The sequence below is a fragment of the Prinia subflava genome, chromosome 11, assembly GCF_021018805.1.
Source record: "Prinia subflava isolate CZ2003 ecotype Zambia chromosome 11, Cam_Psub_1.2, whole genome shotgun sequence".
Lineage (NCBI taxonomy): Eukaryota > Metazoa > Chordata > Aves > Passeriformes > Cisticolidae > Prinia > Prinia subflava.
This window is the reverse complement of record NC_086257.1, coordinates 6322457-6350413: the sequence shown is the minus strand read 5'-3', so window position 1 is coordinate 6350413 and position 27957 is coordinate 6322457. Positions and strand designations below refer to the sequence as shown.

The following is a 27957-nucleotide window of genomic DNA, read 5'->3' as shown; positions in this document are numbered from 1 at the left end:
TGTGCACGTAAGACCTCTGTGTTTATTTGTTAATTTTTTTTGAAGTGTGTGGTGCGTTCCTGTGAGCCACGGTTATTAATTGACAGATGAGTTACACTATGATGGCACTTAAAATGCACAACGTGTATTTCTGAAAGCAGTCGTTGCTATAGCAACTTTCTAGTAGGTCACTGGCAGTGTTGTGTGAGTGTGTGTGTATGATTTGGCTGTTAATGCAGACTAATACTGGGAGAAAAATGAGAAATGGGAGAGTCAGAAAGAAGGTAGCCCTTCCCCCCTCGCTGTCCTCTCCCCTCAGAACACCATAAGAGAATTTTGTGGAGAAAATGCTTACTTAGGATATCGCATGTATTGGCAAGAAACTGGCTATCATCTGCTATAATTAGATGCTCTTTATTTATGCAAAGATTATTAAAAAGCCTCCAAATGGCCTTAATCTGACTCTGCTTTTTCTTCAATATCTTTACAGTTTGGTTAGGAAAGGAATCCATACTCAGTTGATCCAAAAGTAATGTGTTGTATTTATTGGGCATTAACACCTATTATTGAAGCACATCTCTAGTATGCATGGGAATTTTGAGAAATTGGGGGGATTTTCCCTCTCTCTGTAAGATCTTTCAGCAAGGTACAGTGCATTTCTGTAGCAATTTAGGCCAGTGCACATCTCCTAGTCCTGTTCTCTGCTGATTGTTCCCGTCTCTTCCCTTGCCCTGGTCTGTGCTTATGCAAACAAGGGATGAGGCAGTTCAGGGAGCTGATCCAAATACAAACAACTGGAAAACAGTTTTTAAAATTGCTAGATGATTTCCTGGCTTGTCCAATGGGCAGAAAGCCAAGTGCCAGTGCAGCCATAGGAGGGAGGAGCCACGGTGCCTGATGTTCAGGGCAGTGGACAGGGGTGGTAGAGACTGGCATTCCCAGACATTCATTCAGATGTTATGTCCCAGTGACTCTGCTTTTGGTTTTGCTCTGAAACTAAGCCAAAAGTGCTGTGCAGAGGACTCTATCCCAAATTCTTTGTATTTTTCTCTGAAATAGCTCTCTAATAGTGTCTTCTGGGTTTTTCTTTGTTTTTTAATTTTTACTGCTCTGATTAGAGAGCATTCATATATCTCTTTTAAAGTGATCAACCTGTAGCTAGGCCATTATTTTGAGTCCTGAATTTACACTGCCTTAAGATAATAGGAAATGAATGACTCAGGGGAGCATGTTCTAGATGGTGATAAATGAAAATAATGTAATGTGTAGGAAGTGCACTGTGACACTGTAATCTAATAGATTTTTCTCAAGGTAGTGTGGAGTGTTTAATGTGGACTTTGTTATGTGTTGCCTCTTTTGTTCTACAAAAGCCATGAGGAAGCTGTGCTGCATTTTCAATTGAATCAACATGATAGAATTTGCTGCCTGGATGGGAGCAGGGAGGGATTGTGGCAGGGAGGGCAGGTAGACTGGATTTTCTTTCTCCATTCTCTTCTTTTGCAGTGTCCCCTGTGTCTCCATTCACTGGTTTGCTGGGAGTATCCAAGCTGCTGTAAAAAAAAAAAAGCACTAGGAACATGTGGTCAGGGGCAGGAGGAAAAAGCAGGGACTGCATTTTAAACAACAGCAACTTGGTTCAACCATTGTATGAAACCTCATCCCAAAACCCTATTGAAAAAGAAAATGTCTGTTACGTGTTGGTTTGTTGTTTTTATTTTGTATTATTTTTATTCTCTGATATATAGTCATGTTCTCTGTGTTTTGAGAACTTGATTTGTGGAAGTGCTGAGTGTTGGTATAACCCCTGGAAAAAACCCTTCCTTGATACTTTTAAAGTATTCAAATGATAGCTGAATGCTTTATTAAATATACTTGTGTATACCGTGCACTCTGGAAAAGCTTGCTCTAACTTTGCCTCAAGGGTGAAGGCAATGCTTATAGATTAATGTTTACATTTATTTGAATAATCTGTAGGGAAATGGAGGTAGGACCAGGTACAAGAAAAATGAAAACTTGTGTCTTCCTTGTATTTTCTGTAAGGATTATTCCTAGAGGAAATGTTCCCTTAGTTAACTCATGGGGTTACAGTTTTTAGCTAGAATTTGCTCTTGAGAATCTCATGGGAGTTGAGAATGTGTTTAAGGAAATGCTTCAAAATATTCTCGCTCTTACAGCTTGACAGTTTCAAATATCAGTTACTGGATGTTTTTCATTTTATGTAACTGTAAGATACTGAAAATCCTCTGCCTGTCTTTCTGAAGCGCAGAATAAAGTATTTGCAAATTCCTCAGCATTTAAAGCTGTGTGGTCTGTTCTCTTCTCTGCAAAAACAAAAGCCAAGGAGTCTTACAGGGGGAAATATCCTCTTGTGTGGATCAGCTGCTGGAATTTCCCCCCTCACTGGAGAGCCTCAGCTTCTCTTTTCCAGAGCTTGTGTTAAGTTTCAGTCAGTCTTAACCAGCAGTGCTGAGCAAACTGTGCTTTTTCTGTTTCCAGTGTCTTGTATTTGATGGTAGAAGATAATTCTCGTCTAGGCATGAGGTTTTCTTTTCTCACCTGCGAATTTTTCTTTTTTTCTTAGTCTGTTGCTCCCAGGGAAGAGATTTGTGAGGCTGTGTGTGTAAGCAGAATGTTGGTACTGATGGAGCTGTCACTGTAGCTTAGCAGAGAACTCTGTGAGTAGCAGTTCTTGAGTTGCAGATGTTGAAGATTGTGTTCTGAGCACTGACCTTAACTTCACCACTCTGTCCTGAATGGAGCTGTGACCTTGCACAGACACAAACCAGGCTGATGCCTCTTAAACCCCCAGCACATTTCTAAACAAGTTTTGGTTGTATCAGGATAGCCTCAGGATCCCAGCTTTTTCCCGTTCTTGGGTCCCTCCGAGGTGTTGGTTTGTGGCTCTTGATTTCATCTGTCAGCCTTCTACCTGTGAAGTAACTCACTGCAGCTACTCTGCATTTCTTCTAGTGATTAATCCTTGGACTCTTTCTTCAATTCACTGTCAAGGTTAGCTATTTATGGGGATCAGGTGGGGAAGAGGTTCGACACCTTATTTATTTTCCACAGGAGAGTGGCAGGTTTAGGTTGCTAGCAAAGCCCATGTTCCAGTTTTCCAGAACCACAGGGTTTGCCCTCTGTTTGGGTATCTTTAGAAAAATAAAGCACTCTGGCAGTTCATGCTGGACTTGTTGATAGCTCTCATTACCAACATCATGGAGCAGCTGCCTTCTGATGGCAACCTTTCCAAGGGAGGCAAAATCTTTCTTCTGTCTCTTACGTGGTCCATTTTGGCTAAGCTTTAGCTAAGTGATTTCCTTAGGCTGAAAACTGCTGCCTTAGTCCAATCAATTGTTTTTGTAAATATTTCCCAGATCAAAAAACTCTTCCTTGTCTAGGGGGAAGGACTGCTGTCAGTGTTACTGGGAGAAAGTGTTTTTGGCTAGGCTTTCAATTTGGGAGCACAAAAATGAATGATGCTTGCTCAAACACTGTCACGCTAATTCCAGTTTTTGTCATCTGCTTGTCAAGTAACTCTTCAGAAGTAAAAAGAGGTGTTCCTGTATTTCTGTAAGCAATGCAAGATACAGTTATAAAAGAAATCATCAGTGTTTGCAGTTTAGAGTATCCAAGTAAATTAATGATAGCTTTGAAGTTTGAGTTGTCACCATGCCTTCATAGTAAAGTATTTGTATTGAGTCAGGAGGGAAAACACTCAAAGGGCAGTGAGGAAAATGGTGGGAAATCAGCTGCTGTGTGGTCAGGGCAGTGAGCAAAGCAAATTTTGGTGATCCTGCTCTGTGCTGCACTGCAGTAAATGCACAAAATTCACCTGTGTCCTTTGCTCTACACCTCTATTACAGCAGTGCCTCAGCACCTTCCCTGGGCTGGGCCAGGCAGGGCTCTGAGCTGTGTCTGATAGCAGCACAAAACTGTGTCTGATAAACAGGACAAAAGCAGCTCTGGAGATCCACAGAACACTGGGCTCAGCCAGTGCCTCCTTTCAAAAATCCACTTTTGAGGCTCCTGTCCTTCTGTCAGGCCTGCTGCTGTTGGGCAGCACAGCCAGAAGTTGTCAGGAGATGGAGGGCAAGCAGCCTGGCTGGATGGGACGTCCCTAAGAGAGGAAGCTGAATTGGCTTCTTGGCCAGGTCATGCACTGCTTTCTGTGTTCTTGCCTGTCCTCCTTGTATTTCTGACAATGCTTGTTTGCTTTGTCAGTTTGTCCAGTCTGGAACTGGCCTCTCAACTGGTTCCATACAGTGTGATCATCATCTTCATCTGTGCACTCATCATTCCTGTACCTGGAACAATGAAAAAGCAATGGAAGAAATATTGAGGGTTTTTTCAAACGTTTTTTCCCCAAGAAAGTTTCCCTTTTAATGGATTTATTGTTATACAAGACATTTTTAAATAACAAAGAGCAAGCAGTTTTGCCCCCATAGCTAGTCTTCCTAGGGTTTTGACTAACCAAAATTAATTTCTGAATGATAAAAGCTTTTTTTCAGGATTACTTACTGAGCTAAAATAAACTTTTTTTTCCAGGTGCTAATTTGTCTTTTCCCTACTGATATTTGTTTTTTGGCCTGTTGCAGAGCAGTTGCCAGTTGTACATAGTACTTGATAATAACTTCGTTTCTATTTCTTATTATTTCATTGATTTCTTGTGATTTCTGTGTTAGGAAGGTCATTAGGAAAGGGTGGTGAGTAGCCATCCCTATTTTAGCTTATATTTTGTTTCTTGAGGCCTTGGATTCTTTTTTTCCTCCTCATGTCTCAGTCTCAATCAGGAAAGGCTTGTAGATACAGGTAATGTGCTTTTTAGGTTGGTTGACATTGCTGTGGTAAAGTAGGCAAGCTCCTGGATCACACTGCTTTAGAGTGAAATAAAACCACAGTCCTCAAACTCAGTACAGGTAGGAAGGAATTAATTGCTCTGAAATCTGCTGAGGTGTGGGAAGGTGTTGCCTGTGGGGCAGAGAGATAAGTTACAGGGACGGAGGAAACTAATGTGGGAATAAATGTGACTTTCCCTTATGAGTCAGTTATTTAGAATGAATGTGAATATTTTTCAGCTGTGCACCTTCCTAAGTGTTTCAAATCAGGAGTGAGAACTTAGGAGTGGAATGATTTTGGTCTGGGAAGTGTTCTTCTGGCAAATCCTCATTTCCTTGTTTGCTGCTTGTCCTGTTGCTGTTCACCTGTGTAGTGTTGGGCAAGCCACTGGGCTTTGGGGAATTGTATTAGCCTGTGGATTTAGGTTTGAATTTTGGTTGCAGTATGAGGTCACCTGGGAAACATCCTTTTCATTTCTAGCTCCAGCATGGTTGTGTGTGTCCACTGAAAAAAATGTGCTTTTCCTCAGGACTTTGTTGTGGTGGTCAGGTTGTTTTAAGATGGATGAGAAGAAATCTTTTAATGTATGCTTTTGCAGTGAAGGGTTTGACTGTGCTGCTGCTACAGGTGAAAAGCTGTGCCATGTGTGCTAATGGAGGATGTACCATTGGTGAGGTTTGTTCAGCAGCGTTGTTGGGTTTTTGTGTGAGTTGGGAAGGTTCTCGTGGCTCAGTGCAGTGCAGCACTCACAGCACACCCAGGCTCTTGGGCCACTGCCTCCACTTTATGGCTTGCTTGAGTTTCACGTTGTTGGCTTCATGACAGGAGGTGTTGGCCTGGTGGACGGGAAACCAGCCTCAGTGTAGGCTTTGGGAAATGTTTGATAAAAGTGTTTGTTCGGTGTCACACACTGGATGGCTTTGAAAGTGCATGAATTTTCAGAGGAAAAATACCTGTCATCTGCTTCAGAAGAAGAGTAGGCTTGGTTGGAGCTTTATAATCTTTGTTGATGTAAACCCATGAGGATTTCAGCCTGTTTTGGGTCTCATCCACTGCCTTTAGACTGGGGCCATATCAGGTTAGGATGGACTGGGGCTATTCAGCAGCATGTGGACTCTGAGTTACTGTTCTTTTAAGTTCTTAAGGCAAAATGTGATCAATGGGAAACCGGGATCTGACTTGGTGAGTCTGTGGTAGCATTGATGGTTTGATGGAGGGATGATTTAAGTTCTGTAGTTTATAGCTGCAGTGTAGTTTATCTTGTAACCAGCTCGCTGAGTGGTGAAGGAGGGAATACTCTAATGCGTTCTGATGGGGTTTTTCCATCTGGTCTCGTTGGATTAAGGACCTGCACAGTCTCTCATTCTTGGGGAACACATAAGAAAGTTCCTGGTAGAGGAAGAATTGATTCATTCATACGAATCTTGATTCATTTTCTGAGAATCAACAGAGAGGAGAATTTGAAGCAAATTTTAATGAAGAAGAACCAAGTTAGAGTTGCCTTCTTGTTTTGCTATTGACAGGGTTTGGGATTACTCACAGTTTTTTCTTTGGTGTCTGGGACATGGTGGGATTTAGGGCTTGGGTGTTTTTTTTCCCTGAAAGGCTGCAAGTTGTGGATTGGTTCAGAGGGGGGATTGTTGTGGTACAAGTCTGTTTTGATATCAGGTTGAATTTTATCAAGAAGTTGTTGGAGTTGGAAAGTAGAGGTTGTTTCTATAATCTTTATATCTATATATAATGATCTTTTTTTGATAACCAAATCTTTTATGGTCTACCTCTGCTCCTTTTTTTTGACTCTTGTTCGGTTTTCACAAACTATTTTTTTAGGAGGAGCTTTTCAGGTGTTTATAATTTAGACGTTCTGGCTGGTGGATATGGGAAGGATATGAAAATTCCTCCCTCTCTGTGGTACATCCATATATTCTGTCAGTAGTCCTACAGAACATCAAGAATCAAAAGTCAAAAAATCTGTGCTACCATGACCTCTTTTGAGAAGTCTCTTTTGTGTTAAAGCTAATGGGATTTAAAAAAATAATTCACAGAGTTACTTGGGCTAAAAATAATTAACAATGGAAGTCAAATTACTTTCTTATATTTCCTATTGAAATATATTTCTGCTTAAATGAAAAGCATCAGTGGAACCCTTGTCCACTTAATACCAGTAAAAATGGTTATTAAAAGCAAGGGTATTTAGACTGCCTCACTGCAGAAAGATAGCATTATGCTCCTCACAAAATGCTTACTGGATAGATACTAATCCCTTTTTTAAATGCAACATCACTTCTGAGTGGCTTGAAACATGAAGGATTTCATAATTTTAAAATATCCACATACCCTCATGTACACAAAAAGATGATATTTGAGTGAGTAAGGAGCTGTAGTGGGACAGATGCCAGCTGGCTGCATTGGGGTGAGGGTTAAGCTGAGCCTCCAGCCTGTTGGACAGGCAGCAGTGCAGGAATCTGGGGGATTTTGTCATTGGAGCTTTGCTGAATTCTCTGGACTCAGAAAAACTGGTACACCAGGATCTTCCAGTTCCTGAACTGATAGCAACTCTTAGCCTAAAACTTTGTAAGGCTTATCTGTGGAGTAGACGTGAATATTGAGGAGAGGCTTTCAGTGCCTCAGTTACCCTGAGATAATGCCCAGAAAGCTTTTGCTGCTTGAGGGTCTTGGATTGGGACATCTTTGCAGGGATGTGGATCCCAACAGGTCTAGCAATGAAGAATTGATAGAGCTGTTCTTCCAAAGTGCAGGGCCTGAGGTGTTGGCTTCCTGAAGGAGCAGTTTTCAGTGGTAGGAATGCTTTAACAAAGTCCTCACCACCACCTCCTTCCTCTGAAGAACCATTATGCGTTTGTGTTCTTTTGAGGAGAGTATTAAAGGTGCCTATCAGCAAATTGTTGAAATATTACATGTTAGAGTGGTCCTACATTTTCTTCTACTTGATACATACAAGTTTCCTGTAACCATTAAATAATCTTTCTCTTAGCAGCTTAGTAGGTATTTTAGTGACCTTATTTTCACTTAGCCTTTGTGCATTTCCCCTTAAGTTCAAATGACTACCAGAATCAGTCATTTCCCAGAGTTTTTAATTTATATGTGACTTCAAAATGCTTGTTTTCTTTTATAATCTGGAAAAAATGTTCTGCAGTTCCTTTTGGCTTTTCTACTCAGAGTCTCCCATATGAGGAGAAAAGAAGAGACAAAGAGAACAAAAACGTGAACCATTCTAAGAGTTTTTTCCTTTATTCCAGCATTCTGCCTGTCAGGCTTTGCTTCCTTTTTGTGAAAATTGGTTTTATTGTTGGCAATTTTCCAGATGCAATGAATAATAGAACACCAGATGTCCACTGCTGAGAAAAATTACAGATGAGTAAACACTTTTCTGAGGTAGCATGAAAAACTATTCGTGGTGCTTCTGGTGTGCCTGCAGACAATGTGAGCTCTGGGCCTGCTGTGCTTTGTGCTGCACAGAGATGAATATCTAAAGCCTCTGTGGCCCTCTGCATGTCTGACTCTACCAGGGATTCCTGCCTCCCTCTAGATGTGGATTGTTTTCTAGGAATGAGCACTCACCACAGTGCTGGAGTGTGAATTTAATCACTGTATCTAGTTTTAATTACTGTCACACATGGGTTTGATTGAAGGTAGGAGTCCCAGAAATACTAGAAGAAACAGGGGTAAGAAAGGACATGGAGAGTTGGCCTAGTCCTCAGCCTTTCCCTCTGACAGGCACGGTTCTGGTTGTGCCGTGTTTTCAGACCCAAAGCAGGCTGTGTCCCAAGAGCCTTGTCTGGTTTTTCCCAGCTGTTTCAAGCTGCTTGGAGTAAGCTTTCACCACAGACCTTACACCTGACAAACATGACCCATCTCCTTGGGAAAAGCAAAAACATTCAGTGGTGGGCAATTCACATTCGATTGAGCAAACTCTTGGAGAGCTTCACTATTCCTTACCTGGTTTGTGTGTATCTTACCTGAGTTTTCCTTGCTGCAGTAAAACCCATTGCTTGTATGTTCCCATGGAGAAGACTCTCCACTCTCCCTCTCCATTGCCTTTGCAGCAGTTTTTACACATGGGAGAAGAAGTCATCCTCTTCCAGTCTGGTCTGTGTCCAGCTGTACTCTCCTGTTGCTTTCCTGTGCACAGGGGTGTTGGAGCCTCCTGGAACGCTGGCTTGGCCCACTGAAATCAACTGTGCAAAACTTGGAGAAGCTTTAGGCCATTTTAGTGAGCTGAGTAAACATCAGCTGAGCAGGATGGTCCTTTTTGGGGAAGCCCAAATTACCTTGATAACTTTAATTACCTTGATAACTTCAATTGTCTTGATAACTCCTGCTGTCTCTTTCATTATGCAGTCTTTTGCAAGTTTTTATTGATTGCTCAGTCTTCTGTTTGGAGGATGACTCGGTCAGTTTCTACAATAAGCAAAATCTCTCTGAACGTGTTCCAGGAGCTTTTTTTTGTGGTTCTCGGTGTTCTTGTATCATCTTACAAAGATAATTGGGTTCATCTTCTCAAGACCTAAGTTTTGGAAATACAGCTGCAGAGAAACAGAAGGCTCCAAGGGTCCATCTATTTATTCTCACAGCTTGAGGCCAGTAAAAGTAACTTTGTAGAGCCCTTTTTGTTTTGTCTATTTTATGTTCAGAGCAAATAGGTACAAGGCTAGTAGATAGCTGATGTTATCATACTGGATAGATGGGAAGGAGCAAGTCGTTAATTTAGACCTTAATCATCCAGATATTGGACTAACATCAGAACTCAGTGCCTTGACTCCTAGTCTTGTGCAATCAGCCCATAATTACTTGCCCAGTGAGTGACGGAGTGCCCGTAGCCCCCGGTGATCTCAGTCACAGTTATGAATGCTCAGTGCTGCAGAAAATCAGGTCAAGTGTCTTACACAGTGCCCACAGAGGCAGGAGCAGTTACGTCTGAAGAGTCTGTAAGAATAAAAAAGGGGAAAGCAAGCTTGTGTTCATATGCTCAGTCCATCAGATTTATGCTTATTTAAAAAAAATTGTAATTACAAATTGAAATTATAATATTTCTGTTCTTGAGCAAGCCAGATCTAGACAATTGTTTTCATGAAGCATTTATTGCTATTTTTAATATTAGCCATCCTAGGCAGTAGAAGAAAGCAGTGTATGATAATATATTTAAAAGCTATTGGACTAAACACTGGAGATCAAACAATTGTCTGAGTGATGTGTGACACTTAAATTAATTATGCTATTTTAGCCATGGTTAAAAGATTGTATTAGCTTTCCTGTGTGATATTGGTGTCAGTGCCTGGGCACCGACCTGCACACTGCAGGAATTAGCTGCTACCTTCTGGAAATGGTAGCAGAAGATACAGAAAAACTGATTGGTTTTGGCAGTTCACACATTTTTAGAGACAGAAAACTAAGTAAAGAAATGTGGTAGTATGACTCAGATGTTTTTGTCACGTAAAGATTTTCTTCCCAGCTCTGGAAGAAGTGATCTGTGTAGTCTTTCAGTGTGAGGTCTTCCATTTGGAATGTCGAAGAGCACAAAATAATATCACACACTGTGAAGTGACACTTCAGATGATTTTTCTGGCTGACTGGGCAGGACCTGTCTAGGCTAAAAGCATTTGGTGTGGGGAAGCAGCAACAGCTGTTTGGCCTGTAGAGTCAGTTCTGCTTGTTGGTGCAACTGAGGAGACAACTGCAATTGAAGGCAATTTAAATGGACAGCTGGGGGTTGCCACTAGATAGTTCTTGATCCCACAGGTATGGGTAAAATGTCTGGTGGAGGAGAATGGAGGAAAGGAAACTTCAGTCAATGATAATAAACATCTGCTAAATACTCCAGTTTTGTGAACAAGTCTCTCTGTGTGGCTCTTGGCTGTACATTTTATTGAACTTTGTGTGATTCCTGTGTGTCTAGTGCTGCAGTCTGCCCAGGTCCCTCTGAATGGCAGCACAAACTCCTGCGGTGTCAGACAGCTCTCCCAGGGTTCTGGGTTTGACACTGAAGTGCCTTTGCAGGCTGGCAAGTGCAGGTTGTACTGGAATGGCTAACAAGACCAGCAGAGGCACACTGGAGAGGGATGGGGTGTACTACTAATAATATATCCAAGGTGATTTGATGGGTGTAAGAAGTGAAACATCACCACACTGTGCTAGCCTAGTTGATGCTGATATTTCCTGCTTCTGTCATGGTTTGACTTGATTAGGAAGGCTGCAGACCACACAGAGAGCTTGCTGTGCACCATAAATAGTGAGGAACTCACTAGTGTTCCGTGATAGTTTTTCTATCATTTGGGCTTTCAATTTGGGTTTAAGTACTTATTAGAATGTGATAGAGTGAAATCTATATTGTGCACAGAACTTCAATGAAATTATTTTAAAGATGGGCTGAATGAGCATTATGCCTTGTTTGGCCTTAAATGATGCTATGTGCTTACAAAATCAGAGCTAAGAGTGGTGATCTAATTTGGCTTTCAATCAAGTGACTGTAGAGTCAACATGAATTGATACATTTCAAGTTCCAAACCTGTAGCAGAAATAAAGATTATGCTTACAGAAATATTTCATCCGGAGCAAACAAAAATTCCTGAGTGATGCAGAACACATCATAGCATTTGGTAAATTTGCTACAAGGTTAGTTCCTGCTGATTATATTTCTATTTCTGCAGGATTTAGAATTCACATTTGTGATTTCTAGATACTATTTTCACTTTGAAGATGGGTAGCTGGGCAGGATGGGTTTCCATGGTGTGCCCAAGATGTTGGATAAAGCAGTGAAGGCTACAATTGATCTGCCTGTGTCTGATCCTCTTCTCTCTCACCTGGCTGATGGAAGCTCTGCCTGGGTGTACAGTGCAGGATTGTTGTTTGTGCTGATGCGATGCCTTTTCCTAGCAGTCAGATGCAGCTTTGGGGCAAGAATATTGAGGGGACAAATCTTGTATCTCTAAACCATGAAAAACTAGAGTTTTCTATGTCTTGTTTCCTGGTGCTGTGCAGGGGTATGACACCATCATGTACTCCAGCAGGGAGCACCAAGGGAGAGAGCAGAGCCATTAGAAATGGGAAATGAAGGAAGGGGGTAAAGGCATTACCAGTTAATTGTAGAAGACATTGCTTCATTCCTGTGAGCTGTTGTTTGAATATATTTTGCACTTGGAAGGGAGAAGGTGGCTTGGTCAACAAGGAAAGGATTTTGTATTAGAAGTCAGCCAAATGCCTGTTAGCTTTTGTTTGGGGTATCTTCTAGGCAATGGAATTAAAAAGGTAGTAACTGCTAGATTTAGTAGTTGGTTTTCTTTGTTATTTAAGTTTTGGGTTCAGCTTTATAGGATGTAGGCACCTAGTCCATAATAGCGTAAATTGAACTTGATTTGGTTTTGTTGCTCTCAGAGCTGCTTGTAAGGACTGTCAGGAGGTTGTCAAAGTTTTAATTTGTTTGGTTTTTGACAAAAATGGGTGGATTACTTCAGCGCCGGAGAGGCAACGTAAGGACTGCAAAACATGTGGGTAGCTTTGTGTGTTAGTAAAAAGCTACAGGAAATATTGATGGAATGCATGTATTGGATTCATTGCTGTAAAATCCTAGAGTCTTTTTAAAACTGAGCTCATTATGAGATCGTTATTGAATAAACACGGTAATAAACCAAACAATCTACTAGAAAATATGTTTTTTACAAAGGCAGTTTTTTGTCATGGTCATTATGTATGCCCTGATTATTGTGCATGCTTGGAAATAGGCAAAAAAGGGAAACATTTACTTGTTTCCCATTGTATGTTTGAACTAAATGGTGTCTTCTACTGCCTGCTTTATATTCCTCTGTAGGTAATTTTAACTGGACCAGCATAAATTTATGTCATCTTAAAATATAGAGGTGCAGGTTCAAAAAGCTGCAAAGGTACAAAGGTCATTATAATTGGGACTGAATGAAAACATCAGACTTTTTTTTTCTAAACTGAAATAGAAGCAGTCGACTGCATGTTAAAGGACTGTATTGTGTTTATTAGAGTTTAAATAACCCCAAATGCCAAAGTATGAAGTATTTTCCTGCCCCTGTTCTGTTCTCCAGGACAGGTGACAAAATGATTACATGTCTCAAGCTTTCAGGACTTTTTTTTTATCAGTGACTTTGTTCTCAGGCAAAAAGAGAGAAAGAGGGAGAGTTTTATTTTTCTGGGTATGAGAACATCATCTTCAGAAACAGGCATTTCATTTATTAAAACCAGAAAAACACAAAGGTTCATATTTGTGTAGTCCATGAGGATCAATGAATTTTCCACTTGTCAAACCGTTCTTGTATTTTGTCACACAGTGGCTGTGTTAATACAAGAGTGTAGAGGGGTAACTTTGTCATCTTTGATGGTCCAGTCTGAACTTTACCACAGAGGGGTGATTTCTTCCAGCCCTATTTTGCAGTTTCCTGTTCAGCTAAGGACAAGGAGAAAACAGCACAGGCCCTTGCAGTTCCCTGGTGTCAGGTTTTCTGCCTTCAGCCCTGTGGTCCAGCTGCCTTGGTCCTCTTTTCTGCTTCTGGCTCTTTATACCTTCACTCTATGCTTCTAAGTCAGGACTTTGCTTTTCAAATCAGCTATCTCAGAGCAAGTGTCCTTTCTGTTGTGTGTGAGAGCTCTTCACTAGAGCAGCTGAATGCTGCTGATTACCACCTCTGAGCATGCACAGCCAACAGTTGGGAGGGGTGATTAGGTTAGAAAGGACAATTAAAAAAAGAAATCCCACATAGCAGTTGTGCAGGATGCCTTAAATATCTGTGGAAGATACATCACATGGAGCACACATAATTCTCCTTGAATTTCTTTAGAAAGCTCTTCTGGAAAGTAAGATTGCCATGAATCCTGCTACAATTAGATAATTTGGAGATCTAAGATGGACAGGTTTCCTTTGAGGTCCAGCTAGCATAAGCATGTGTGTGTTTATGTATGTACTTGTGTGAGTACAAAAAAATACTTTTTTTCTTCACTCTTGTTCCAGTTGTAGTGAACTTCTCCATTTTAGAGATCTGAACATTGCCTTTATTTTTTCATATAGGAAGTCAGCTCAGAACTTAATTTGATCTAATGCTGTGTTTGTTTATGATAAATTCTTACCAGGTTGCTTTATGTTGTTGACTGGACACGTCATTGCCCAGATAGGAGCAATCACATCCTTTGAAACACAGTGATGAGCAGTGTCTCTAATGAAGAAGTGGAAATAGCTTATGGAAATAACACAAATAGCATATATGACATTTTTCTTCAAGGAGAACTCAGACTAACTTCTGTCTCATAGTGAAACTGGAGAGCTTTTACACCAGCCTGGTGTATTGGCCCCTTTAAACCATTTAATGCTGGAGTGGTGGTTTGCGCTCCAAACTTTTTGTTTGCTGACATGTGTTTTGCAACAAAATGGCTTGCTAATTATATGGTATAAAAAAATGTAAATTTTATGATAAGGCACTGTAAGTAAAACTGGTAGTAGCACAAAGTAGTAAGTAGTGGAAGAACTAGTTGTATGCAACTGTGAGTCTAATTGGAGCTGTAATATGAAGAGGCAAAAAAGTCTGTTCGTTCTGTACAGTTTGGTAAATAAACACTGAGGTGTGTGTAGTAGGATGGAAATTATCCTTTATCTGCTGTACTGCTTTGTTTACAAGGGTGCACTTTCATTTAGATCCTCCATTTGGTGCAGGTTACATTACCTCTTCCTGGCTGGATTTTCCTCCTGCCTTGTGCAAAGCTGCTAAAGCACAGAAAAAAAAATGCCCATCAAGAGTAAATAATTTAAATAAAAGAGTTTGAACATATCCCGTGTTTTGAAAACACACAGTTGAATCCTTACTATTCCTTGCCATTGCTGAACTGCAGTGCTCCACACAGCTCTTCATATTACCTCAGGACCTGTAGAAGGGGAGACTGAAACAAATCTACTTATTTTCTCCAGAACTTGCATCTTCTGGAAGACTAGGATGTCAGTTCTGTGTTTTATTACAGCGAAGATTATTGAATCTGTCACATTGTGCCATTATTTAATGGTATAGTCACATCTGCTGCCATTAGTCAACTCCTTGGTTAGTCTTTTGGGTAGAGAAATGTTATAGTGGGTGTAGTGACACCACAGATGCAGTCTACTTTATTATTTAAACTTACAACTTCAGTTTCGTTAAGTTAAAATACCATCTGCTGCATTTAGACCCTTGCACAACTCCTGACTATCTTGTGAAATTCAGTCACACAAAGCTGTAAGCCAGAGGGTCTGATTAAATAGGTGTACTGCCATTTAAACACACGTGTATGTGGTAAACAAATATGAGAGGTAATACAGAACATTTATTTTTTAATTTTTATTTAATTGCACAAAGTTATCTAAACAGAAAAGTGAAAACTGAATGCAAGAATATGATTAAACTGTTTTGGGGTCATCCATTCTAAATTTCTAGTGGTTTAATAGTGATACTACTTCCAAATTGACTTTTTTGTTGACAGCATGTTTTTTTCAATGTATTACTATTTTGGAGTCACATCTAAGAATTTTTTTTCTCTCTCTTACAGACTGGACTTTGACGCTCTTTTCATGAAAGAAGTTTCCAAGTAGTTGTCTTAAAATAACTTTGAGAAGAAGTTCTATGTAGCTCTTACTTTCCAGAGTGCTGCAAAAATGATTACTTCAGATTTGCCAGTACTACAGTGAGTATATGCTTCTCTACATTTGAAATCTTTTAAAAAGGTTGAAGTAAACAGGTGATTGTGAGGATAAAGCACAAGCTTGAAAAAAGTGCATGTTAGTGTGACTGTTCCAGGCCTGCTGTGTTTTCATGTGCTGAAAAACTCCGGGAAGAAACTGCAAAACACTTAATCTAAAAATTAATTGTGCAACGCAAAACAAGATCTTTGCTACTTTTGTGCTTCTGAGATTTCAGCAGCATGTATTGGTTTTGGTCACAATTTGCCATATCATGTATTCCAGTTGTGAACTTTCTCACACCATATTGTATATTCCAGTTGTGTACTTTCTTACAGTGAGCTGAATTTATTGTGCAAAAAGCCCTTGCCTGCTGCAGTTGTAGATAGCAAGTGGCATGACCATATTTTGGTCCTGCTGGGAAATAGGAGTGGCTAATGCACATGGGAACATGGCTGTGCTTGGATAAAGTGAGCTACTGGGAAGAACAGAGTGTAAGTCTGTAATAGGAGGAGCTGGAGAGTAAATCAAGTAGAGTTAAGAGGGAATTTTAGAGACTGGAACCTGCTCCTCTCTTCACAGGGCAGAGAGAAAACACAAAGTGAAGAAGAAGGTAAGGTAATGACAGGGAAATAACAACAGACCAAATGGGATTGGCTTGGAGAAAATTAATTTATTGCTAATTAAAAAGGATTTGGATGATGGTGAGAAACAAAGACAAAACCTACCAGGTGTTCCTTCTACCCCTGCCCTTACCTCAGTTCACCTTCAGCCTTTCATCCCAACCCCATCCCCTCATGCCCCCAGCATGGATGCCCAGCCTACTCCAGTACGGCCTTCTCACAGAGACCCCCCTTCCCTCCCAGAGCCCTTCGTCCCCTCACAGAGCCCTTCATCCCCTCACAGAGCCCCCCCTTCCCTCACAGAGCTCTCCTTTCTGTTACAGAGTCCTTTGTCCCCTCACAGAATCCCCTCTCCCCTCACAGAGCCCCCTCTCCCCTCACAGAGCCCCCCCTTCCCTCACAGAGCCCCCCCTTCCCTCACAGAGCCCCCTCTTCCCTCACAGAGCCCTTCATCCCCTCACAGAGCCCTTCGTCCCCTCACAGAGCCCTTCGTCCCCTCACAGAGCCCCCCCTTCCCTCACAGAGCCCCCCCTTCCCTCACAGAGCCCCATCTCCCCTCACAGAGCCCCATCTCCCCTCACAGAGCCCCATCTCCCCTCACAGAGCCCTTCGTCCCCTCACAGAGCCCTTCGTCCCCTCCCAGGGCCCTTCCATGCCCCCACAGAGTTCTTCATCCCCTCAGAGAGCCCCTCATCCCTCCCAGAGCTCCCTCTATGACCACTCTGCTGCCAGTGCCAGGTACAGTTTCAAGCTAAGATTGCAAGTCCTGTTATTTAAGAAACTGAATGGTTGGACAGTTGAAAAGAAATTTGTCTGACTTTAATAATAGCATGCTTTGCATTGCAGTTTTCTCTTGTATTTTTAAAGCCTCTTTTAAAAAATTAGCTGTGAATGGGTACAGGCTAAAGCTGGGGATGACCGTGATGGACAGCACTGAGGGGGAGTGTCACCCTGAGGCAGTTCTTGTTAGCTCAGGGATTAGTTTTGGAAAAACATTTTCTTGGTTCATATTTCCTGGATTTGCCACATTCAAGAAGTGAGGGAATGTGAAATATACCAAGAACAAAAAGCTATGAGAATCTGTGATGGTAGTGATGGGAAGGGGATGGGAAAGTGGGCACTCCCACTTCAAGAACCCAGATGGACTTAAAAAGTGAATGAAATATCACAGAGTTTAAGGTTAAAAAGTGCATATTAATAGATTTGGTAACTCTACACACCAGCTGAAAAACCTGAGGGATGTTAAATATACTGACTATTCTTTAATCAGAGCTGCTGATATTAAGCAAATCAAAGTGCCTGAAAGATAAGAAAACCTGAATATTATTTTTTCTGGTAGAGTTGGAAATAATTTAATGCTACTCTGTGAAATGTTGGTGAGATGTCATCCTCAACAATACATGTAGTTTTGATTGCTTATGAACAAGAGGGGGTCTTTCATTTTACAAAGAGCTCAGCGTGATGTGCACATAGAAGTTTTGGGTCTCTCCTGAGGGCTCAGAACATTGTCTAGTGTGGATGAAGTATAAAAGTGATAAATTCTAATTCAGAAGGTCCCAGCCAGGCTTTCATCAGGAAGACCACTGGCTAAGGGTGAGGAAACCTGAAACAATTTTTGGGCTAGGGGATATTGTTAGCTTCACACATTCACAGATTTGGGAAGACAGTCCAGTTCTACACAGAAAGCCAAGGTTTCCTTTCTAGCTCCTAAATGACTTATTTGAAAGATTATTATAATCTCCCATTCCTGTGCCTAATTTCTACTTCTTTTTTGTAATGTTTTATAATCATTTTGGCTACCCTCTTTAAACAAGCAATCCTAAAGGTGATTTGATATGTTAACATACGTCACTTAGGACCATATCATTCCTTCCCAAATTCTTCTTTGTTGAGGAAACATGAAAGAAGACTCTTTAACCTTTCTAGATTCATAGAAGTGGCTTCAGAAGACAGTGAAGACAGGATTTCGCTTATTGGTGTTTCAGATGTTTCTAAAAAATATCTGATGTATTTGATCTGTGTGATGGACAGGTATGACTCTTCTCTCAGTGGCATGACTCATGTTTGCTCCTGAGATTTTTGAAGATCAACAATGAGAACTGATTTGTCCATGATTCTTGAGCCTGTGCATTTAGCCATTTTTCTTCATGAACGCTTTTTTTCACAAGGCTGAATCTGGTGATAGCAATTACTGAATTTATCTCTGCTAGAATGTTGAGCCCCTCAGCAACAGCGATAAAAGCTTACAGAAGTGTTTTGGTGTCTTTTTTTACAAAACCTGATACATAAACCCAGGTTTATACTGTGGTATTTTTTTAACAGGGCACAGTGTATACACTCTATAGCTGGGGCTTTATGGAATAGTAGAAGAAAGGTAAATTTATTTTAGTTTGTTTGACAGAGATGTGAAATTCACTGTGTTAATGGTAAAATGTTTTTCAGAAGCATGATGTAGTAAAGGTCTGCCCAGTAGTCTGTTAAGTCTTCATTAACATGGATAGTTTCAAGGATTAGTAATTATAACTGGAACAATATCTGGAGTTTTTAGAAGGGATCCTGGAGTAGCTGCCACTTTTCTAGGGTGCTTTAGCCTCCACAGAAACCAGAAAGCCAAGCAGATTGTACTTGAGCCCTGAAAAGGGGTTATCACTTGTTGCCTTTGCTCTGCTCACCCCAGTCTTGTAGGTCACCCCCCACCTCTGTCAAATTCTCTCATGTCCCTGTCATTTCAAAGGAGTCTTAAGAGAGGAAAGGTTTAGCTTTAGGCACTTGCAGCTCTCCTTAGATGAGGCAGGTTTCCTTAGGCCTAGATTATCTTCCCTCACAACAGCTTCAGGAAGGATAAATTATGACTAAGGCAAAGATTCCCCCTCAGGTGCCTAGTCACACACACTGGAATGAGGATAGCGTAATTCTGGTCTATTAAGATGTGGATAACTGCCACCAGATAAATTACTTCTTAGCAGTTCTGCAAGATGTGTAGGGAAGGAGGAGATGGATGCTGGCCAGCTGCTTCTCTCTCTGAGTGTTACACACTGACAGAGCTGCAGGCAGGTAGGAGATGCAGCACTGCTGGCCTGAGTGCAGAAATAAGAGGAGAAGGGGCATGTGTGTATGCCCAGAGCAACTGCAAGGCTGGGGCAGAGGAAAGAGGCACTGCCTCCCAAACTGAAAGGGCTCACAGCCACACTGGAAGGGCCTTTTTGTGAAGGGGTTGGATGATTCAAACACAAATTCCTTGCTGCTTGTTATGATGTTTATTTTAATATGAAATCAGGTAAAGACTGGAGGTTGTCCTTGATCCTGTCTCCCTACTGCAAATAATGTAAGGATTAAAGAAAACCTAGTTTTTGATGTTTTCCCCTTGCTCTTTACATGTATTCTTTGCTGGAAAGAAGTTTCCTTTCTTCCTCACATGTTGTTAGGGTGAGATTTATTTTGTTTAGTTTGAATCATTTATATTTGAGCTGCATGTCTTGATCACCTTACCATTAATGGAAAGAAAACAAAATTTATAAGACTTAAACTGTCTTATAAAACTGACCAGTTTTGGACACTGACCTTAGTGTGAGGTATCTTGTACATTAAGATTTTCTGCATTGCATATGTCTCTAATTTAGATTAAATTAATCTCACCCTTAGTACTAATTTATTGAGCTTTTCCCAAAAAGGGAAAAGAGATCAAAGAGGCTTCCAGCAGACCAGAGAAGTTTTACCAGAAGAATATTAAGAGAATCAGGTTTAAGGCAACAGTCTATTTAAGGAAAAGAATAGAAGGTTGTTAATAACTTAACTGTTCCTTCCATATGCAGTATTTGGAAAGATTTGAGATTTCCAGAACAAAATAGACAAATTTATCTGGAGGTTTTGCTAGACCAGACTGAGCTGTATAGGAAAGTCAAATTCTCTGTGGAGTAGATGCATGTAAAATAGTACTGGAGTTTAATTTATTTATATAGCTCTGGTGTTTCAAGGGAAGGGGTTGAGCTGTTTGCCTAGGAGAATTGCTGAATCTGTTTTTAATAGAGAGAATTTTTTATCCTGATGATCCTAGGGGGGGTGCAGGTTTATAAGCTAGCAAAGCACAGCATTTCCCCAGGAATGGGGATATTGTTTAAATAGACACACCAGGCCTGAAACTTTGCCAATAAGGTTCTGAGCAGACTGGAGAGGAAAGCTTTGGGGGTTTGTTTTTTTAGAGAGAGCAAATGAGAATGGTTTTAATTTCTCTCCAGCAACAGAAGGGAGCAGATATTTTTATGGGGTTCCTTACTTCTGTGTTCAAAATCTATTAAAATTGCCATTGTGAACCAATGTGCATTTTTGTCAGATTGACTTGCAGTGTGATGAGGCATTTGAGTAAAGGCTGGATACATCCATCTGCATAAGGATGTTTTCAGCTGTATTTACTGCATTGCTTTTCTCTGCTGTGGCCCTAATCTACCAAACAATTTTGAACTCCGTTTGGGCTATCTTTTATTTGATTTTAAGCTCTTTACATTTTTGGGTGTTTTTTCAAATACATAGCTTGATACTAAGTTTTTCAAATTTCATGTTTTATGAAGTGAAAAAGCTGCTTTTAAATTTTATTACAATTAAAATCGCAACAAAGCTGCATTTTCAATATTTTGTAGAGGTACTGTGCTACAAGCATGTAATTTGTGAACAAATGTGCTCGAATAGTGGTTTTTCATCTTGGGTGCCTGATTTTCTGGGGTGTATTATTTAGAGATAATCCACTGAAGTTACCTTCAATAAAAGAGATTCAGATATGTTCTTCTGCTTCTGGCTTTTGTAAAATATTCTGTGGACCCCTTTTGTGCTTGCAAATAGGAAAAGGTTGGAAACCAATGTCTTAATATGAAAAATTCATCACAGTTCTGCAGAATTATTTGAGAGCAGACCTAGACAATACAGTAATTTCAGTAAGAGGAGTATGAGAACATTCTCAGTTCTGATACAATGATGTCTTTCTGGATTATTAAATACCTTTCTTGGTGATACAATAAATTGGTGAGGTATTCTATGATCTATAGAGGAAAATAACCCCCAGACAACCTGGAAGATCTGTGTAGATCATCTCTCCCTGGAGCTTCTCAGTTTCTCTAGAGCAGATCACTAATGCTTCCACTGATGTTTGAGGCTCTATAAAATATGGAATAGGTCCAGTTTTCACCTTCCCCTTGCACAGGTCGTACAGCAACTGAATTCCTTTCACTTCAAGGAAATTATTTTGGATTTAAAGAAATGTATAATTATAACTACACTTGACCCATCCTTGAGTAAAGTCCATCTAGGACATTATTAGTTGTAAATGAAAATTTATAGAGCTCTGATGCACTGGTGGTCTTGCACGGTAAAAATAAAGCCCATCAGTAACAGGTATGATTTTGCATATGAGCTGCTCTTGGGCAAGATCTAAAACCTCTAAGGATCAGTTTCAATCTGAGTTTCTCCAGCAGCCCTGTCTGTTTGGAAGGCATAGAAGTACTTGTGCCTCTGGCTGGGAGAGGTGGTAAAAACTGGGGGAGTTCTTTTTTCCTCATCATAATCTTAAATCTGAAATGGCAACAAATGAGAAATTATTGCCAACAGGAGTTAGCAATTCTCTGCTAACAGGAATTGAACAATGTCAAAGCGTTTCCATTGTACAAGTGAAAATATTTTTTTCTAACTGCAAAGATTATAAATGTCTTGAGATCAAAGGGAGTTTTTGGGTTTGGGCCTCACAGTGAGCATGAATCTCATTCTGAATAGCTGCCCAAGCCCCTTGTCTTGGGGTGTGACTGAGCGTGGTGTAAGCTGTGTAGAACTTTGTGTAACTGCTGATGATGAGACAGCTGGACTGGACTCCACACTGCTCTTGAGGCCTCGACAGCAGCTACAAAGAGTAAAGGGAAGTTCTTGGTAGTGAATACATTGTGAGATTGATGAGCATGTACAGGTTAATATAGCCAGTTTTGGAGTGTAATGTGTTTTCAAATGAAAACTAGTTTAAAGAATTCCAGTCAGTAAAATGACATGGCAGCCGAAGAAAAGGGAAAGCCTTTTGCCAGGGCTAACAATGCTGGGTTCCTTGGTTTGCAGAATGAACAGGGAAAGCCTTTTAATACTGACTTTTTTTGTTGTTTATTTGTTTTCTGGTTCACTATTTAATTGCTTAGTTACAGACTACTTGTTGATTTCAAATCGTTTGAATTTATCTGATGTTTTTCCCCCCTAGGGATTCTACAAATGAAACTACTGCACATTCAGATGCTGGCAGTGAGCTTGAAGAAGCAGAAGTCAAAGGAAAAAGAAAAAGGGGCCGTCCCGGCAGGCCTCCAGTATGTGTGATTTATTTTTGTTTTGTTATGCATCTGTTTAATTTATTTTTGTTTTGTTATGCATCTATTTATAATTGACTGCGGACTCTTTTTCCTCTGATCATCTTGTGGTCACATAAATAGGCTTTTAATGAGTACTGTGTCAGACTTTATGAAGACTTGTAGCATGAAATATTTATCAAATTGACGTGCAAACAATGTTTGGAGTGTTTAAAAAGGACATAAAAATGATCTCATAATAGCTATTAATTTTTCTTTTGCTAGCTGCTTTCATGAACAATACACTTTTGTTATTTTTGTCATTACAACATTCTTCCAGATATGAGAATAACTTCAGTAAGTACAAGCACTTTCTTCTTGAAAGCTGTAATGGACTTTAAGTGACAAATGACATTTGAGCCATCCTTTTATTACTGATAATCTCCTAATATAAATGGAAGAATTGCAGTATGATATTTACCAGACTCCTGAGAAAATCTATGAACCCATTTAAAGTCCATGTGATTGACATACACTACATTCTACTCATAGACTGGGAGCTTCAATGTATCCTCTGGCACAGTGCAGCAGGAGAGATTCTTGTCTTTGTCTCTGCTGGCCTATCAGTAGGAACATACAGAAACAATTCTCTATTACACATGGTATTAGGGAGGCTTTTTTGTTTTCATTTGTTTTATAAAATAGCCAATTTATCGGAAAAAAAGGGAAAGTTCTGTGTGTCATGTTGTCCTTCATCTTGGTTCTTGAAGAGGATCAGTTTAGGTCTCTTGGCTGTATCACTTGAAGTACACAGCGTGGAGTAAGACTTGGTGGGAGTTTCTTTGTGTTTGTTGTTAATGAATTTGGTTCACCTCTTAGTGCTGTTCTGTGAATAAACTTGCAATATGAGTGTGCCATATATATATCTATACAGCACTAGTAGATGGAGTTTGTTTTCTTTAACCCTGAGGGCTTTGATACTAAGGCATATCTCAAACCATGGGCTTGGTGAGGCTGTAAGAGTGAACAGATCCATGTGTTCCTCTCAGGCGTGCTGGAGCAAATTCCTCTTTCCTGTTGGTTTTCAACTTGCATCTCTGGACTTACTCAGGGTGCCAACATTTTAAATCCTGGTCTTTTCTGGCCATGTTGTCTTCCTTTTTGAAAGCTTTCGAACACTTTTCCTATGATGCATATTTTCTTCATCAGATAAATGGATTTGCTCAGGAACATGAAGCCTCTTCAAAGCAAGCCTTAAAGAAGTGTTTAAAGAGAACAGCTTATCTGTTGACATAGCTTGTAAGCAAAGGATGAAATGAAGAATTATCTTGCAAATATTTCATTAGCAAATCTATGGGGTTTTGTAGCTCTCGTAAAAAAAAAAAAGCTAGCGCAACCTGATTGCTAACCCAGAATGTTATTACAATATAGGAATTCAAGTTACAGCAACACTAGGGGTGTCTTGTACCCAGCACACACTCACTGGAAGGGAAAGGTGAATGTTACAAAAAGCATTTCTCGTTCCTCTGCTGCAGTCTATTAGTAGCTCCTATGGGAACATTTGCTGAAGCACTCTGCTGGTCCTGCTATCAGGTTTCTATGGGAGGAATTGTGCATTTTGCTTAGAACAACTCCAGACTCACTAGCTGTGTGTGATTGTCAAGTGAGGAATGTGCAGAGGAAGCAGCCATTGCTCATTCACAAAGTGATGGGCTGTGAGCTGACTGCTGCTGCTAAGGAGTAAGACCTTAGGGTTACCAGGGGGGATTCTGTGGAAGCTTCATCTTAATGCTTAAGAAGAGTCAAAAAACCCAAATCCAGTCTTAAAACTTGGAGGAAGAAAATAGAGAATGAAACAAATACAGTGCCCTCTATAAAACTGTAGTTTGTCAAAATTTGGAAGAATTGGCTCAGTTCTACTTTCCCTTTTGACCTCCATCCCAAAATCTCAGGAAAGCATATATTAGGACTGGAAGAGTTTCAGAGAGGAAAACAATATGGTTGTTTATGGAGTGGGACTTGGTAGATCTCATTGCAGCCTCCTAGTCAGCGTGGGGTCAGCTTTGGGATCAGACCATGTTGCTCATGGCTTTTCCAGTTTGATTTTGAAAACTACCAAGGCTGGGACTGCACGGCCACTCACTCTTAGGTGCCTATTCCATTTTGCTTCATGATAAATTTCTCCCTTGGTTCTTCTACAGAAAAAAAAAAAAAAAAAAAAGCTCCCAAAGCTCCCAAAGTAAGAAGTCACTCAATGACTGATGTCTAGAGGAGAAATGCAAAAACCTTGGAAAGGCTAATCTAAGCAATTGAATTTACAGCATTATTTGATGTTAAAAGTCAGGGATTTGGTAATTGTATTGCTTTAGCAAACCATGCTGCTAACCCAGCCACTTCCCTCAGGTGAATTGCCTGGTTCTTACAGGAGGTGCAGCTCTGAAATTTCCCCATCAACTCTTCACTACTGTGGTTTTTGTTTCCTTCACAGGTACCACCTGCCTTTACTGTCAGATGTGATACAGATTAAAAGGTTTAGTTACGTTTAGAAATCTCAACTGAGATTTAGCTTGGATGGTTTTAATTTCTGTTATAGACTTGAAGAATGGTAGCCCAAAGGCTCTCCTGATTTCTGTGGCTGGGATTTTTTTCTAACTAAAATATTATGGTCTAATAAGATTTAATCTCCTCCTGCAAATGCTGATTTACTGATGTCCTTAGGCCATCACAGCTACACTAGCACATCTGCCATAAGCATCCTGACCTCTTTTGGAAAGGGACTTTACTTTGTGCTGCATAGAATATATTCCATTAAATATATGTATGTATTTTAAACAGCTTTCTGCTGAGTGTCACAGAATGGACATGACCTTTTACCAGAAAGATATGCTACTACAGATTTTCCAGATTGTTTTCCAAAGAAAGACATTCTCTGCAGATCTGAGACCTTTGTAAGAAGATAGTGCTCATTTGAAAAACTGCCTTTTGTAGCAAATACCTCTTCAGTTCACAGAGAACTGTAATGCTTTGGGGGTACTTTGTAAAAACCTTGGAACTAGTTGATCTTTGATTTCCTTTCAATCCAAGTCATTCCATTCTAAACCACTGCTTTTCAAGTAGCCCCTTCACTTCTATACACTGTTCTAATGAGTACTTGACTGAGTAGGCTGGACAGTCAATTTGCAGATAGGTTAAGTGCATTGGTCTTGCAGAATAGAATCTGACCTGACTGTGGTGAATTCCCCAGGCCTTGCTGTGAGTTCAGCAGGGGCTGCACCGTGTCCTGCTTTGGTGGCTGGGGCTGGCTATTGACCATGAACCCTTCTAAGCACTGGGTCTTGTAGAGCAAATGCCCAGGGAGTGAGTGGCCAAGAGCTGAGTCTGTCCAGCCAGTGGGATATTGTGGTGCTCGTGTTTGTGATACTGCATATGAGGCTATCATTTGGGTATGTATTTATTGAATTCTGGGGAGTTTATTTAAGGAATGACATTTAATAATTCTCTCCTTAAAGTTCCTGAGTAATATTGGCCAAATTGCCTTCTCTGTCTGCTGCATTATTGAAACACATGGGTATGGATGTGCTCTCCTGTTGTACATAGGGGATCTGAAAGCACCAGGGCTTATGATGCAGTGTAGCATTCACATCAGTGAGCTCAGGCTCACATCAGTTATTTTCCCATCCTTTTTGTCTCCTCTTTTGGATCAACACTCTGTTCAGCACTGTTGGCGTGCTTTATTTTAAACTACCTGGCCTCACCTTCCCAGGAGCTCAGAATAGCTTGGCTTAAACCTCAGCTGCTGGAGGTTGAGGCAGTGAGAGAGATCCCTGGCTGTGTTTCAGATTTGAAGTAGGAGTAGACAGATTTAATCTCTGAATCAGAGGGCAGGGAGAAACATCAGTTTGTCTGTTCCAGAGGTGGCAATTTGGAGATCTCTGCTGTTTCTCTCTCATCCCATGCCCAGAGCCACAGCATATCTTTCTCCACTGAAAGCAAGATGAGACAAGGCACTTCTGATGCTTTTGTCCCCGGCAAAGCCTGTACAATTTTGTTTCAGGTCCTTTTGTAGTTTTTGGTATGGAGGAGACAGACCACAATGCCTTATCTTTGCATTCATATGGGAAATTTTGATGTTGCAAGAGATTCCTGGCCCTATTTAATCTTGCAGTGTAGGTGTTAGATAAAGCAGGGGATTGAGTTTTGCTTCTAGTTCCAAGTCATACGTGTCCTGATTAGCAACAGGGAGGAATCCCCTTAGAAGAATTTCTTTTCATAGCAGTGGAGGTTTGTCGTTGATGTGATTTACATCAGTGTCCTGTTTCAGCTTGCCTGCCTGATGGTTTAGGTCTGTCCCTTACAACTGAAGGAAGGCTGTAGTTCAGCAGAAATGCAGTGCATCTACAGCATCATTGTGAAGACTTTTCTATCCTGTTACTTGTAGCATTAGAAGTTTTCTTTTTAAGCTTTCAATGGGATGGTTCTTGTATTTTTGGCAATCTAATCTGTTCTTCATTTTTCTGTGGAAAATTGTGTGATATTATTCTGTGGTACTAAATGCCTCAGCTAGAAGAATTGAAATTACTCAAGCATTTATAGCATTGATTCTTTAAGATGACTTTTAGAGCTCTTGATAGATCTTTAAATTAAGGTGAAAAATAGCACCACCCCTCCCCAACTCTGCCTCTGCTTTTTTGTCCTAAACTGCAGGTGCTGCAGCTGAAGCAGCTCTGGGTGCACTGGGTGCTAAGGGACCTGCACCTGTCTTTAATTGTAGGATGAGACTTCTCACAGGGAGCACTTTGTTTGTTTCTATGACCAAAACACTCCATAGGACTCTTGGAATCCAGGAACCATCTCCCTAGATAACTGTGATGATGGTATGAAATGGGTCATAGTCTTGTTTTAATCAGGATTAATTCATTAAGATTTCAGGCATTACCATTCTTCCACTTAATACAAGCTTATAATACAGGCCCTCTTGAGGGGCTGGTGCCTTGGAGAGGCAAGTTCTTCAGTCTTACTCAAGAGGAGGTTAAAGGCTTCTTCCACCTTCCCTGGGAAATGGGATATTTATTCCTCTAAATGACTCATGGTATGAATGCACATACAGGTCACTGTTTTCAGGTCATATGTTAGGCAGAGTTACTGACTCTAGGACTTTTACTGTCTTTATTTCTTCATGAAGTGCATCACATCAACTTGGGGAATGTTAAAGGAAAATGTCAAGCCACATTCACTTTTTTTGGTAGTGTATTAATAAATTTTCAGTGTATTAATTGATTTTACGAATGTGGGTCACTTTATTTTCTTCACAGTAATTTCAAAGACATGAAAGGAAAAGTATTGTGTAGCTAATTTGTTACAAAACCCTGAGCTGTCATCATTTTAGTTTAATTGCAGTCAAGGTGAGTATTTTGTTCCTGTTTGCATTAGTTTAAGCCTTAAAGCAACAGGTAAGTTATGTGACAATCAATATGGCTATTTTTGGTTATTGCTTCTGTGGCATATTCTGGAACTTCTGGATTTCCTAATGCTGGTGTAT

At 40.4% G+C, this 27957-nt stretch overlaps 1 protein-coding gene across 2 annotated transcripts in view; it reads left to right on the top strand.

Annotated features, from left to right (window-relative positions):
• STAG1 (STAG1 cohesin complex component) overlaps nt 1-27957 on the top strand; it is a 167983-nt gene that overhangs the window by 23560 nt on the left and 116466 nt on the right. For both annotated transcript variants that reach the window (XM_063407865.1, XM_063407866.1), the window contains exons 2-3: nt 15361-15495; nt 22337-22439. In XM_063407865.1, the coding sequence (XP_063263935.1) occupies nt 15467-15495; nt 22337-22439 (132 nt within the window). In that variant the 5' untranslated portion in view covers nt 15361-15466. The remainder of the gene's footprint in view (nt 1-15360; nt 15496-22336; nt 22440-27957) is intronic.